This window comes from Poecilia formosa, unplaced genomic scaffold (genome assembly GCF_000485575.1).
Source record: "Poecilia formosa unplaced genomic scaffold, Poecilia_formosa-5.1.2 Scaffold351, whole genome shotgun sequence".
NCBI classification, from domain to species: domain Eukaryota; kingdom Metazoa; phylum Chordata; class Actinopteri; order Cyprinodontiformes; family Poeciliidae; genus Poecilia; species Poecilia formosa.
Genome location: NW_006800290.1, coordinates 664,806 through 677,495, shown reverse-complemented (window position 1 = coordinate 677,495; position 12,690 = coordinate 664,806). Strand labels below are relative to the sequence as shown.

The following is a 12,690-nucleotide window of genomic DNA, read 5'->3' as shown; positions in this document are numbered from 1 at the left end:
AAGTCAGTTGAGGAAGAAACAATTTCTAGGAAGGAACTTCAGGTCCTGTTTTCTTTTTTCGCAACAAACTTAAAAATAAATCAGAGCTTCAGGGTCTGTTCATATTAAAATTATTAGAAAACAAGTTTTCTCATAAAAACTGTTCTGAAATGGGAAATATGAAATCATTTCTGAAAGTAAATCTAATGGATCAGTTTAAAATGTCATTTTATAATAAATTCATGTTTAAACTGCCAGCTTTGTTGTATTAAAATATGCTGTGATATTCAACCAGTCTGATCTTTACAACACTTAAAATAATGTATATTTTCATGCACTTTTTTTAGAATAACTTATTGAGGTAGTTTTACCTTCATGATGCTTTTTACTGAAAAAGGTTAAACTATTGCTTCAGGAAACATTTTTCTCTTAAAGAGACAGAACCAGAAATAAACTGAATGTTCTCACAGAACCAAGTGAGCTGGGCGATCATGTCTTAACCTTTAACCTTTAACTAAAGCCTTCCTCCTCCAAACCACTCCTCCTCCTCCTCAGCTTCATCTTTAACTTTATATTAACTGTTTTCATTCATTTTTTTAATGAGTGCAAACTATTATTTCTAAACATTAAAATCAGGGCTGAATTAATCAAATCAACTGCAATGGATTTCGATTAATCACAATTAAATTGATCATTTATTCAAATTAATGTCAACTTACTTAGTATAACTAGAGGATACAAACTAAAAAGGTTGTTTGCTGAAAGAACACAACACTCAGCAGTGACTGTACAAAAATAAACTTTTATCTGTAAAAGTTTATCCAAAACCTTTGGATAGTTTTAGGTTCACCTGGTTCAAATTCTGTGACAGAAAAACACCTTTTGTTATCCAATTATTGATCAGTTGATATGATAAATAATGATCAGATGAGTCCTGCTGATGTTCAGCTGAGATTTTCTCATGTTGGTTTTAAGAGGATTTTTCATCCTTTGCTACAATCAAACTTTCACTAGAGGTGAGGCGGCTGTGGCTCTGTGGGTAGAGCAGTCGTCTGAAGGTTGTAGGTTCGATTCCTCCTCCCTCATGTTCATGCCCCCCTGGGCGCTTAACCCCAAATCACCTACTGATCTGTGTATCGGTGCATAAATGGGTGAATGTGACTCTAGTGTAAAGAGCTTTGTGGTCAAAAATGACTGGATAAAGCTTTATATAATTCAGTCTATTTACCATTTTAGAGGAATGCTGGTTTCACATTCTAGGCAATAAAATCTGTATTTTCGCTGCTAAAAAGGGAGTTGAATCATTTTGGCATTTTTAATTTCTAAAAGGCTTGCATGAAAAATCTGCAAAATCTGCAGAATCTTTTTACCTGGCTAATCAATTAATCATCAATAACGAAGGGGGGCTTTAGTATTTAGTAGAGTTACATTTTAAACTAAATCATCAGCATGTTTGAGAGTTTCTAAAACACAAAAGAAATTCTGAGAACTTTGACAAATTTTAGTGAAACATAATTTCCCTACCTTGTCCAAACGTTCAGGTCCATTAATAATTCAGAGTATCATAAAAATATATCAGACTTCCTGGTTGGTATAAAATAATCATAAATATCAAATGTTTTTATGGTCCTGGGTTTATAATTTCATTTTCACACATAATTCTCCTAGTTTGTAACAATCTAAACTTTTCATATCTGAAACTACTTTTTAATTTGTCTGCTTAAAACAATCTCATTCCTATGATACAATATTTCTGTACCCATAAGGAATACTTCTGGTGTCCTAATAAAAGGATTTGTTAAAATAAGTATGAATATATTTGATACAGAGAGCAAATTTAAATTTAAATTTCATTTTACATCTATCTGTAAATGTTTTGTTTACACCAAAGGGTAAAAATAATATTACAATTTAATGTTTTATTTACACTGAGTAGTAAATATTTTCAATAATCAGAATGAAAATATTTATTTTGATTATTAGAACCAGAATAATTCTGATCTTAATCACTATAATTATTAAGAATTATTCTAATCAAGCTCTAAACCTGCATTAAATCATAATACATGTTATTTTCAACTGCAAAGATTTATATGTAGCTGACAACAAAATTTATATCAAAATCCTAAAAAATTCTCAAGTTTGATTGTTCAAAAAAAGCCAATAATCCAAGAACTACAGATCTTCTCTGAATTTTGTTTTCTCAGCAGCCTGAGCCACTTCCTCCGTCCTTACCAGGAAACAAGTCAGACGTTTCCCTTTTCTACCTCCGACTGATTTCTTCACTTTCTGAAAACAAAAAACAAACTTTCTGACCTTTTACTTCATTTAACAGCAGAATCTCTTCTCAAACCAGAATAGGACACACCTGGACACACCTGGACACATCTGGACAAACCTGGACACAACTGGAGACACCTGGAGACACCTGGACACACATAGACACGTCTGGACACACCTGGACACATATGGACACATATGGACACACATGGACACGTCTGGACACATCTGGACACACATGGACACACCTGGACACACATGGACACATATGGACACACCTGGACACACATGGACACATATGGACACACATGGACACGTCTGGACACATCTGGACACACATGGACACACATGGACACACCTGGACACACCTGGACACATATGGACACACCCGGACACATCTGGACACATCTGGACACACCTGGACACACATGGACACACCTGGACACACATGGACACACCCAGACACATCTGGACACACCCGGACACATCTGGACACAACTGGACACACCTGGACACATCTGGACACGCCTGGACACATCTGGACTCACCCAGACACATCTGGACACATCTGGACACACTCAGACACATCTGGACACACCTGGACACATCTGGACACACCCGGACACACCTGGACACATATGGACACATATGGACACACATGGACACATCTGGACACATATGGACACATCTGGACACATATGGACACACCCGGACACACCTGGACACACCTGGACACATCTGGACACACCTGGACACACCTGGACACATCTGGACACACCTGGACACATCCGGACACACCTGGACACATCCGGACACACCTGGACACATATGGACACACCTGGACACATATGGACACACCTGGACACATCTGGACACATCTGGACACACCTGGACACATCCGGACACACCTGGACACATCCGGACACACCTGGACACATATGGACACACCTGGACACACATGGACACACCTGGACACACCTGGACACACATGGACACATATGGACACACATGGACACGTCTGGACACATCTGGACACACATGGACACACCTGGACACACATGGACACACCTGGACACACATGGACACACCTGGACACACCTGGACACATCTGGACACACCTGGACACATCTGGACACATCCGGACACACCTGCACCTTCTCCGGTTCACTGGAAACTCTGCTGTTGCAGAAGAATTCGCTCCTCTTGGATGTTTTTAAAAATCAGTCACGATCAACACAATTTGGCTCTTTTGATTAATAACATATTTAAAAAATAAATTGTCTCAGATCAGAGAGGAAGCTGTTTTAGATCATTTAGACTGTTTAAAGTGACTGACCTCATTCAACAGAGGTCCAGTCAGGCGGCGCTGGTCGTCTCACAGTGAGAGGGATGGAGATCAGCTGAGAACTCCAGTGGTTCTGGTTCATCGTGGAGGTTTGTCTCCTTCAAGGACAGAGTGATGCATCATGGGAGCTCAGAGCAGCGTCACCGTAGATCCTTCCTCCAGGATATTTTGTCATAAAAGACAAATTTTGTGATAATTGATTTGTAAAAGCAATAAAACATCAAAGGGGTTGAATACTTTTATGAGACGTGTGTGCAACTAAGTAAATTAAATTCTCTCAGAGTTTCCGGTGAACATGAAGAAGGCCCAGATGTGTATAGATGTGTCCAGGTGTGTCCAGGTGTGTCCAGATGTGCATAGATGTGTCCAGGTGTGTCCAGATGTGTATAGATGTGTCCAGATGTGTATAGATGTGTCCAGGTGTGTCCAGATGTGTATAGATGTGTCCAGGTGTGTCCAGATGTGTATAGATGTGTCCAGGTGTGTCCAGATGTGCATAGATGTGTCCAGGTGTGTCCAGATGTGCATAGATGTGTCCAGGTGTGCCCAGTTCTGGCGTGAGAAGAGATTCTCACATTTAAGGAAGTAAATGGTCAAAAATTTTAGATTTTCAGTGAAGAAAAAAGAACATCTGAGGGTGTGAATACTTTTTACAGCCACTGTGAATGAACCTGAACACAGAAAAGTCTTTCATTTTGAATAAAGTTTGCAGAGTAGCTTTATCTCTGAACATGTTTCAGACGGAGTGAATCTCTGCTTTGGTTTTATTTCATGAATCAACAAGAACCTGCAGCCTGATGCATCTTGTCAGGCCCAAGGAGTCAAATTAGTGATTTACAACTTGTTTAAATTTTTTTTACATGACTGCATATCTCAAAATACACATTGTTGCCTAAAATGCAAATAATTTAAATCAAAACCTTTGCATGTCCAGGTTTAAAGTCAGAGGTGAAGCCACAGATTGGAGAACAGAGGATGGAGAAAGTTCTGCTGCTCTTTACAGCTTCAGGTAAATTTTTATCATTTCTCTGCTTTAAACTGAACCCGTTACTTCAGGGTCACCATCAAAGTTTACTGAAGAAATTTTCCTTAAAGAAAATCATTATTAATAAAATTAATTGTAACTGCAAAAACACAAAATATTACCAAGTGATTCTGGTCTAGATTAGAATAATAAGACAAAACGAACTTACAAGTAACTTTTAAGCAAGAAGTAGGAGCTGGTTTTAAGTAAATATTTTCTTAATATTGATTAAATAAAATTAGCATATTGTTTCTATAACATGGAAAATGTCTTGTTATAAATTAAATAATCTGCCAGTGAAACTAGAAACTTTTTCATCAATATTCAGGAGACACTGGCTGAAAACCAGCTCCTGTTTCTGCTGAAAATTTGCTTTTAAGTTTGTTTTGTCTTATTTCAAGTGAACTAAGATTTTGCACTAGAAACCAAAATTACTTGGTAAGATTTTGGTTGTTTTTTTTGCAGTGTGCACTTTATCACTTTATTTTCTGTTTTCTGCAGCTCTGTGCGGCGCCGCCTCGCTGGCTGCGCGTCAGACAAACACACACAGACCTGGCCACTGTGGGCAGCCTGGATGTTGCTACGACCCTGAACAACATGGTCAACCTGACCCAAATGGGCAGTGAAAGAGATGTAAGGTTGGCTTAGTCTCAGCTGGATGTTTCCTCCATCATTCATGTCATCCTGATACCTTCTAGCTGCTGCTTCCTGCAGGCCTGGATCGGTTTGTACGAAGACATCCAGAGCTGGAGGTGGTCTCTGGTGAACGACTCCTTCTACCAAGGCTACAGCACCCAGTACAGGAACTGGATTTCTGGGCAGCCAGACAACGCTGGGTCCAACGAGCCCTGCTCAGAGATGAACGACCTTGGGCAGTGGAACGACCTTCCATGTGAGGCGACGCGTAAACCTCTCTGCATGTCTGTCAGCAACAGTGAGCAAATAAAAAATCAATTTTTCTGTTTGGACACAAATTTATTTACATGTTCTGCAACAAATCTGCCTTGATTTTCTACAATGTTTTCACATTTCCAGATAATTATCTATAATCAGTCAGAAGTTTGCATTAGTGTGCTGACATTTAGGGAAAGCCCAGACGATGATGTCATGGCTTTTTAAGCTAGGGGAAAAAATCAGGAGAAATCAGTCAGGAAGTGGAGGACTGTAACTCTCCACCAGTCTGGTTCAAACCTGGTTAAACCTTCAGAACCAGCCGCGTTTATCCGCTCAAACAATCATATGCAGGTATGAAGACCACAGGTGAAAACCTGCAAACCATCCGGTGCTGCTCACAAATACATGGTATAATTATGAACAAACATTATGCAGAAATATGGAAGCAACATATCAAGATATCAAAAGTTGAAGCTTGAAAACAAAAGCGTCTTCAAAATAGACAATGTCCCAAAGTTTGCTGTCATGTTAGCTATAAAGCTCATGTTTTGGCGTGAAAATATCTAAACTCTGCTCTCAGTCGCTAAAAAATGTGCTGAGTGCTGAAAAAGGCTGAACAAGAGGCCTAAAGGAGAAATGGGACAGAAAACCAGAAAACTGTTATGGTAATATTAAAACATTTCTCTCGAGTCCTAAAGTTAATTCTTATTCTACCAAATACTGACAAAATAAACTTCACAGTCTGATCAAATTAGAAAAAGTGTCTCTAAAAGTGTCTCTAAAATCGTCTTAATGTTCTCATGTTTAGCATAAAGAAATGCTGATTTAGCATACATTCACAGCAACAGTAGTTCGTCCACAAACCTCGGTCTGGGTCCGGTGGAAGTGAACTCCGGTTCGGTTTGAAAGCACTAGCGGACCAGAGAGCGCTCCAAGAGCAGTAAGTGGACGACAGCACAGGGCATTCTGGGTAAATCCAACCAAAGCTAAAAGGCTAGCCCAGCGCTAGCAGCAGAAATGGCTTGTGGTCTTTAGCCAAAGACTAAAGAGAAATCCTCCAACCGCTAAAATCTGACGCCTCTCCATGTTTGTTTCCATTTGGTGAAAAGGAAGTTGCGCTAAGAGTCTTCAGAGATTTTAGTGTTGTTTCTGTCAGTGGTTCTCGTTGCAGCGCCCCCACAGGTGAGGAGGGGAACAGGTTTTTCAAACTTTTTGGTTGGTTTGAGCAGAGCATAGAGTAAGAGAACCACAGCAGCTGGAGAGGGAGCAGAAGGTGAAGTTTTGTTTCCCAATCAAACCGAGTCTACTGGACTATCAGGACAGAAAACACTCTTAAAGTCAATGTCTCTTTTACAGTGTAAATATGTAAATATTTGGTTTCACCCATGCATCATTAAATCTACACACGCTGATCAGCAATGTGAATAATGTTTTTACATTTTAACTCTGATATTTTCCTTTTTGGACATTTCCCTGAGCAGCAGATGTTCTCAGTGGTTCCACGCAGCATTTAACATTTTTTACAGTCAAACTTCTGTTTGCTTTCAGCTCAGTCAGCATCATTTTTTGCTGTGAACTCCCTGATGACGTGGAGCCAGGCGCAGAGCCACTGCAGGACGAACTACATGGACCTGGCCAGTGTGAGGACGTCAGCAGAGAACAGCAAGCTGCTGGCAGTGAAGCCTTCAGGGGAGTCCTACTGGCTGGGCCTTTACAGAGACACCTGGAAGTGGTCGAGCGGAGACGGCAGGACGTTCAGCTACTGGACGTCCGGCCAGCCTGCTGGCTCCACTGAGCACTGCACCACAGCGTACTTCAACGACGCGGGCAGATGGAGGGACTGGTTATGCAGCTATGCCAAGCCATTCATCTGCCACTACGGTACGCCGTGTCTTACCTTTGCTCAGCAAAGAAGTAGAACATGTTAGGGTCGAAAAGGTTTCCTACTGGACCGATGGACAACAGTCCAGCCTGAAATGATGTAACTAATTAAAGGGGCAGTATCATGTTAAACTGACCTGTTTTTAGCTTTCCATCATGTCATAATGTTATTCCCTGGAGTGTTGCTTTGACTCTTTCATGCATGTTTGAGAAATGATTTAATCTCCATGGGAACCATTCAGCTGTGCAAAACACCTGGGTGGACCTAGCCCCGCCTTCGAAGCACAGCTCCTCCCCCACTCAGCTCCTTTAGACTAGCCAGCAGCAATTAGCAATCATTATAGGAGCTGCTGCTCAGAGCAGTGCAAACCTTAAAAGGTTAACAGAGGAGCCATGTTGGGATGACTTCCTGGAGGCGGAGCTTCAGAAAGAGCAGGAGTTTTAAAGAAACAAAGGCCCAATTACAAGCTGTTAAAACAGGAAGTAAAATTTTTAAAAGTCTTAATTGATATATAATTTTTATAGTAACTCACAGTAATGGTGATAGTTGATTGTATTATAAAATGGCTCTCTGTGCCTGGAAAACACATAGTACTGCCTCTTTAAAGGATCTGTTTCTTTCCTCAGACCCGGTTCCTTTTACACAGCATGTGATGAAGATAAAGCTGAGCAGCTCCACTCTGGACCTGAATGACGCAGCGGTCCAGACTGACCTGCTCAACCAGGTAAACCCGGCTTGGTTCTGTAGGTTTGGTTCTTCCTTTGGCTCGTCTTGGATCGTTTCTGTTGCTTTCAGTTTCCTGGAGTTGAGTTGACTTTACTTCTCTTGTTTTGCTTCTCTCCAAAGATAATAACTTCAGTTTCCATCCAACTGGAGAAAGTTATTTGTTCCAATCATCTGTTCACTGCTTCAGTGTGTTTGTAGTCACCTGATGGCATTGTGATGTAGATCCAGGTATCATCTGCGTCGTCATGGTAACTTGTTCCTGTTTTTCAGCTCAGGCAGAAGCTGCAGGACGATGGACTGAAAGGAAACCTGAGTCTGAGCTGGAAGCGGATCGGTGGGAAGATCTTCTACACGGAGCAGGCAGTCCAAGGATGAGGGGGAGAAATCTGCTCCAGGGTTAGAGCTCATGTTTTCTGTGGCTTCAAATGAAATTCACATGAGAACATTATGATTTTTTAGCTTAATCAAATGTGACTGAAACATTTGTAAGAATTTCATCTTTCTAAAACCAAACCCAAATATCTGTGTGCAGATTTACTGTTTCCGTAATCACAGAGTAAACCCACATTGTTCATGTTTTAACAGGAAGTCAGGCTTTAATTCTGAAAGTCATGAAACACTGCTGCTTGTTAAAACACTGCTGTTTATTATATTTAATTAATTGCTTTTGTTTTTCATATCATTTTGAGACAGAAGCGTTTCCTCCTCGGTTACTCTGTTAGCATCATGCTAACTTTTACCTTTTTTTTCTGAGACGTTTCACTGCTGTAAGCTGAAGCCTTCTGCATTTAAACTAAACTCAGATAAAATCTGTTCTCTTCTAGAATAAATGAAATGAAATGTGGAGAATCTTTTTCTGTGTCTGGATGTTTTAAGTTTTTATCTGTAAAAATAAATGCAATAAAAAGAGAAGAATCAGTCAAACGTCACGTCCATCACTCTCTTCTTATTTGCATGTTTGATTTGGACCATTTTCTTCTTCTCTGTTTCGTAATCCTTATGAAACATCATGAAGCTCCAGAAACCCGTTTTCTTAATGTTTGGGTTCCTGCTGAGCAGCGACTCTCCGTCCTGAAGGCGTTGATCTGCCAGGTGAGTCAAATGAACAGCATGTCTGAGAGGTTTGGTCAGAGAATATATATGTAAAAATAAACATGAGTTCACTGAAATGCAAATGTTGGAGGCCATGGTCTCTGGCTGCTTAAAGGTTCGAAACTGGAAACCAGCAGCCACAGACTGGAAACCAGTGGAGACAGGAGGATGGAGAAAATTCTTCTCTACATCACTGGTGCATCAGGTAACTGGGATCATGTTTTCTTGATTTAATCAATGTTATGAACTATAGACATGTAGTACTATAACATGTGATGTATGCAGAGCCTTAATAAGCACCGATTCTGTTTAAACAGCCAGAGACGTTTTAGAACCAGGAACTTTTTGGGTTTTTCCCAGTTTTCTACTGAAAGTAGCTCACCAGATTGGATGAAAAGCATCTAAAACAGTTAATTTTCACATTTTGTCAGTCCAGAATTTAGTTCTGGACTTTGACTAGACCATTCTAAGATACGGAACCATGGTTCAGGATGGCTGAACCTCCAGCCAGTCTCGGCTTTCCAGCAGGTTTTCTTCCAGGATTTTCCTGGATTCAGCGCCATCAGCCTGGTTCCTGCCAAGGAAAAGAATCCCACAGCATAGTGCTGCCACCACCATGATGCAGGAACCTTCCTCTATGTTTGGCTTCTGTGTAGCTTGTTGTAAACTCACAGTAGGACTGTCAGTTTCTTGTTGTCTCTCTAAAACTCTGAAGGTCAACATACAATGAACCCTCTCTCTGTTTGTCACATAAAGTCCCAAAAAACACAATGAAACTTACAACTGCAATGTGAGGAGAGGTCAATACTTTGTAAGGCTCTGTATATATAGTAACTTTCTCACTTTAAATCTTTGTATCTTGGGGTTATGAGGCTTTTTGTTTGCACTGGACGTGTTTTTAACCGGACTTTGTGCTGCGTGTTGCTGCAGCTCTTTGGGCCGTCTCCACGCTTGCTAAGGTCCAGTTCCACTTCGTTTATGACCCGATGAGCTGGAGCGACGCTCAGAGCTACTGCAGGAAAACCTACACAGACCTGGTGACTGTGGACAGCGCCGAGGTCGTGACGACCCTCAGGAACACGGTCGACTCAAACAAAATGGCCGCCATAACTGACGTAAACACTTCTCTGTCTCTGCTTCAGCTCTTTGAGTCTAAAACGCAGTAAAAGTGTGAAATGGTTGTTACTTCCTCTCTGCTGCATCTCTGGGTCTGAGCTCTTCCTAACTCAGCTGGATGAAGCTGACATGCAGCTTCATCCATAAACCAACAAATCTTTGTGATCCCTTTAAATCTCTGCCTCCTCTGCTGCTGCACAGGATCTATTTCCATAAAGTTTGCAATGTTAATCACTTCACATTCTGACTCAGTGGAGGTGTTGACTCAGGGTAACTCTGTCAGGGATGGATGCAAATCTCTTTACGTAAGTAGGACTGACTAACACAACATCAGTCCATGAGGAAGAGAGGCAGCCTGAAAACCTTCAGTGTGGCGGGTGGGAGCTTTTCTCCTGCCATCATTGGTCAATAGAATACAGATAGCTGTACGTGCTGAAATATTCAGAACAACATCATCATAATAACTGAACCAATCAAAGGTTTGCCCAGAGGCCTTTGGGGTTAAAGCAGCTGTTGTTGGTTGCAGGCCTGGATTGGTTTGTATGATGATGTGGACAGCTGGAGGTGGTCCCTGTCAGATGAAGCTTTCTACCAAAACTCTGAGGCTCTCTACAGAAACTGGCCGTCCGGACAACCGGACAACACTGGCGGTGGGGAGAGCTGCTTGGAGATGCTTGGAAATGGAGATTGGAACGATATTGGTTGTGACGTTCTGCGTAAACCGATCTGCTCTACTGTCAGCGGTGAGCTGAGTATTTTAGTTTTATTTAACTATTTAATTTCTCTTCCAGTTGAGCGTATCATGTTTCTCAAAGGACGGCAATGCAACACTTTGCATTTCAAATGTTTTTTAAATTTTCCACCCACTAATAATAATATCAGAATAAAATGTTTTGGAAAACAAAAAAGGTCAAAAGCAAAAATTGGGGCCTTTTATTTTTCATAGCTAAAGAGAATTTCTGGCTCTGGGAAAACATGCAACCAGTTCCTCTCTGCAGAAACGGTTTCATGTCTCCTGTAAAAAGAACAAAAGTTTAGCGGTTTTCCACTGCAGATGAACTAATGTGAGCCAAAACATCAACAGCTCGAGGAGTTTCTATCTGCAGGGCTGCAGTTTAAACATCTGAGATAATCAGTGCTGAGAATACAACATGTCCGCCATCAGCCTGTCTCTGTGTCCAGGGCTAACGGCGACATTTACGGTCATCAACACCTTGATGAACTGGACTCAGGCTCAGAGTTACTGCAGAACCCACTACACTGACCTGGCCAGCGTGAGACATTCTGCTGACAATGAAAACCTAAAGGCAGCTAAACCTGCAGAGGAAGCCGTCTGGCTTGGGCTCTTCAGAGACCAGTGGAAGTGGTCCAATGGATCCCTACTCACATATCCTCACTGGGCGTCTGGAGAACCCAACGGTCCCGTGGAGAACTGTGCAGGAATGGACTTTACCAACTCCGGATACTGGGTGGACTGGGAATGTCACCTGGCAAAACCTTTTATCTGCTACTACGGTCAGCTGATCACTAAACGTTCACGATCACAGATGGAGGCAGGTCCAAACACATGCTGCTAATAAAACGCTCTGTGTTTCTGCAGAAGTGCCGTTCACCAACCATGTGATGAAGGTGAAGCTGGTGGGAAGTTCCTCTGTGGACCTGAAGGACGGCGCTGTGCAGGGAGGCCTGCTGGGCCAGGTAAACACGCCTCAACCTCTTTACTCTGGCTGCAGGTTTCACCTGACCTTTATGGTGACATTTCTTGGTTTGGTGTTGAAGATGTTTTCATCATCATCACATCCTCATGTAAAGAGGTTTGTCCTGCAGGTCTTGGCAGAATTCCCCATCCACTGAACAACTGCAATGAGTTTTACAACAAGAATAAGTTGCACAAGTTGTAATTAATTGTGGGTTTGCATGGAACCCCCTTACATTCCTTCACAATAAATATGAAGTTCCTTTTCAAGAAATTGATGGTCATTATGACTACATGCAGTCATAGAGGAAACATGTCCTTTTAAAATCTACACCTTTAAAGAACCTTAGTGAAAACGTTTCCACATTCTTAACTCTGTGCAGAAACTGGTTGAAAATGGATCTATTAACTCCATGTTCATGTTTTTGGAGATGAGGCTGCACATGAAAATATCCCTTTATTAACCATTCAGACGACCAACATGAAGAGGACAATCAGACCTGTCAGATGACTTACTTTGTGAAAATCACTCCAAATTTTCCAGATAGTTTGGGTGTTTTCTTTCTTTCTTTCTTTCTTTCTTTCTTTCTTTCTTTCTTTCTTTCTTTCTTTCTTTCTTTCTTTCTTTCTTTCTTTCTTTCTTTCTTTCTTTCTTT

The 12,690-nt window shown here is 41.2% G+C and overlaps 2 protein-coding genes across 2 annotated transcripts in view; both read left to right on the top strand.

Annotated features, from left to right (window-relative positions):
* Positions 1–5,188: 5,188 nt before the first annotated feature.
* Positions 5,189–8,888, top strand: LOC107833248 (macrophage mannose receptor 1-like). Its single transcript, XM_016661948.1, has 5 exons — positions 5,189–5,261; positions 5,343–5,562; positions 7,071–7,403; positions 8,031–8,128; positions 8,401–8,888. The coding sequence occupies exons 1-5, from the start codon at positions 5,226–5,228 to the stop codon at positions 8,503–8,505; spliced, it is 792 nt and encodes a 263-aa protein (XP_016517434.1). The 5' UTR covers positions 5,189–5,225; the 3' UTR covers positions 8,506–8,888.
* Positions 8,889–9,390: 502 nt separating this feature from the next.
* The window catches only part of LOC103153503 (macrophage mannose receptor 1-like), a 4,256-nt gene continuing 956 nt past the window's right edge, over positions 9,391–12,690 (top strand). The window contains exons 1-5 of the mRNA XM_007574442.2: positions 9,391–9,427; positions 10,153–10,337; positions 10,865–11,081; positions 11,521–11,853; positions 11,939–12,036. Of these exons, the coding sequence (XP_007574504.1) occupies positions 9,391–9,427; positions 10,153–10,337; positions 10,865–11,081; positions 11,521–11,853; positions 11,939–12,036 (870 nt within the window). The remainder of the gene's footprint in view (positions 9,428–10,152; positions 10,338–10,864; positions 11,082–11,520; positions 11,854–11,938; positions 12,037–12,690) is intronic.